The sequence below is a fragment of the Nicotiana attenuata genome, unplaced genomic scaffold (genome assembly GCF_001879085.1).
Source record: "Nicotiana attenuata strain UT unplaced genomic scaffold, NIATTr2, whole genome shotgun sequence".
Taxonomy (NCBI): domain Eukaryota; kingdom Viridiplantae; phylum Streptophyta; class Magnoliopsida; order Solanales; family Solanaceae; genus Nicotiana; species Nicotiana attenuata.
This window is the reverse complement of record NW_017670286.1, coordinates 283,364-285,803: the sequence shown is the minus strand read 5'-3', so window position 1 is coordinate 285,803 and position 2,440 is coordinate 283,364. Positions and strand designations below refer to the sequence as shown.

Here is a 2,440-nt window from a genome sequence, read left to right as displayed (position 1 = left end):
GTTGAGGAGGATCGTGACTATTTCTGAATACCAGTTCGGATATATGCTGGGACGTTCAACTACGGAGCTATCCATATTGTTAGGAGGTTGATGGAGCAATATAGGGAGAGGAAGAGGGATTTACATATGATGTTCATCGACTTAGAGAATGCTTACTATAAAGTATGGAGGGAGGTTCTGTGGAGATATTTCGAGGCTAGAGGTGTTCCTGTTGCATATATTAGAGCTATTAAGGACATGTATGATGGATCTAAGACTCGAGTGAGGACCGTAGGAGGGGACTCCGAACACTTCCCAGTTGTGATGGGGTTGCACCAGGGTCAACCTTTAGCCCATTTCTATTTGCCTTGGCGATCGATACTCTGACGCACCACATTCTAGGGGAGGTGCCGTGGTGCATGTTATTTGCAGATGACATTGTGCTGATTGAAGAGACCGGTGTTAACGAGAGGTTAGAGGTTTGGAGGCAAACCGTAGATTCTAAAGGTTTCAAGTTTTCAAGTTGAGCAGGACTAAGATGGAATTCTTGGAGTGCAAGTTCAGTGACGCGATTCAGGTAGTGGATGAAGATTTGAGGCTTGATTCTCAAGTCATCCCTAGGAGAGAAAGTTTTAAATACCTTGGGTCAGTTATTCAAGGGAATGGGGAGATCGATGAGGATGTTACACATCGTATTGGGACGGGGTGGATGAAATGGAGGCTCGCTTCTGGTGTTATGTGTGATAAGAATGTGCCGCAAAAACTTAAAGGTAAGTTCTATAGAGCAGTTATTAGACCAGCTATGTTGTATGAGGCGGAGTGTTTGCCAGTCAAGATCTCCTTTGTCTATAAGATGAAGGTAGTTGCAATGAGGATCTTGAGATGGATGTGGGGGCATACCAGGTTAGATAGAATTAGAAATGAAGTTATTCGGGATAAGGTTGGCGTGGCCCCTGTGGAGGACAAAATGCGGGAGGCGAGACTTAAATGGTTCGGGCATGTGATGAGGAGAGACACAGATGCTCCGGTGAGGAGGTGCGAGAGGTTGGCCCTGGAGGGCTTGAGGAGAAGTAGAGGAAAGACGAAAAAGTATTGGGGAGAGGTGATTAGGCAGGATATGGCAGTGCTCCAGCTTACTGAGGACAAGATCATGGATAGGAAGGTATGGAAGTTGAGAATAAAGGTAAAGGTTTACTGAGGACATAGAAGGTATGGAAGTTAAGAATAAAGGTAAATGGTTAGGATAGGTAGCCGAGTGTTGTCATGTTTGTGTATTGTTGTATCCCTTGACTTCTGTTATAACTTGTTATTGCTTTCGTTTCGGCTTTCTGATTACAGTACTTACTGTAACTTTTGTATTTTTGCTCTGGTTTTCCGATTGATATGCTTGTTGTTGTCCTTTTATCTTTTCCGAGTCAAGGGTCTACTGGAAACAGCCTCTCTGCCTTCTTAGAGGTAGGGGTAAGGTCTGCGTACACTCTACCCTCCCCAGACCGCACTAGTGAGATTATACTGGGTTGTTGTTATTGTTGTTGTATCTTAGACTAGTAAAGAAATTAAAGAACCATTTATAATCATAAGTGACGCGAGCTTTATCTGGTGAGAGAGCTCCTGAAACTTACAGGGGCAATGAACTGGACCACATGCAAATCCCTCAATCGTAATACTCTCCAGAAAGAACTCTTGTTGGTGCTTGTTAGTCACTGTGATCGCACTTGGAGTCCCAAAATTCGAATCCACCACAAATTCTGCTGTGTAATTTACTCTTTCTGTTTTCAAGTTCGATTTCTTAGACCAATCCTTCAACACTGCCTGGTTGCTTTTCTTCGGCCCTTTTGTATCTATATATATTAAAATGAAATAGAATCAGTTCACAACAGATAAAGCCAAATCTTAATAAGAGACCTTTGATCAGGTTATTGGAAGTGTGATACTTACTTGGGTCGATGTCAGTGCTAATGAGCTCTAAGGAAACATTCCTTCCAAATTTATCAGTGAAAGCATCCAAATGCTTAACAATTGTTTCCTTCAGATCTTCGTTGTTCTTGTTCCTCACTGTAACTACGGCTCTCACTTTGAATTTTACTGCCTTTTCAGGTACAACTTTGATCAAATTTTCACTTATAGCCGCTATAAGACTCTGCCTCAATACTCTCCTTGTTCGCAAATTCCTCCTCCCTTGAAACTGTCGGCCGACACATAACTGGTTTTCTTTCTGATAAAAATTAGGATGCAAAAACACCTTTGATGAGCTAATAAGTGAAGATTTCTCCACTAAGGAAATACCCATAATGTCCACACACACACGCAAGACACAGACACATATGTGCTTGTGTGTATTTAGTTATGGACTTTATATAATACTCCTATTTAGTTACCACAAATCTTATTTATATCTAGAACATAGGGTAAGCTAATTAAGGCTGGGAATTAAAGCTTTAATGCCTTGTTGTTTTGATCT

At 41.7% G+C, this 2,440-nt stretch overlaps 1 protein-coding gene and 1 long non-coding RNA gene across 2 annotated transcripts; one reads left to right on the top strand and one right to left on the bottom strand.

Annotated features, from left to right (window-relative positions):
• The first annotated feature begins 517 nt into the window (after window positions 1-517).
• LOC109237238 lies at window positions 518-1,177 on the top strand. The gene is made up of 2 exons (XM_019403518.1): window positions 518-671; window positions 750-1,177. The coding sequence occupies exons 1-2, from the start codon at window positions 518-520 to the stop codon at window positions 1,175-1,177; spliced, it is 582 nt and encodes a 193-aa protein (XP_019259063.1).
• A 579-nt stretch (window positions 1,178-1,756) lies between these two features.
• LOC109237241 lies at window positions 1,757-2,108 on the bottom strand. Its single transcript, XR_002069615.1, has 2 exons — window positions 1,918-2,108; window positions 1,757-1,820 (listed from the first exon to the last, which is right to left on the bottom strand). It is a non-coding gene; the product is annotated as an uncharacterized LOC109237241 (long non-coding RNA).
• Between the last annotated feature and the right edge of the window lie 332 nt (window positions 2,109-2,440).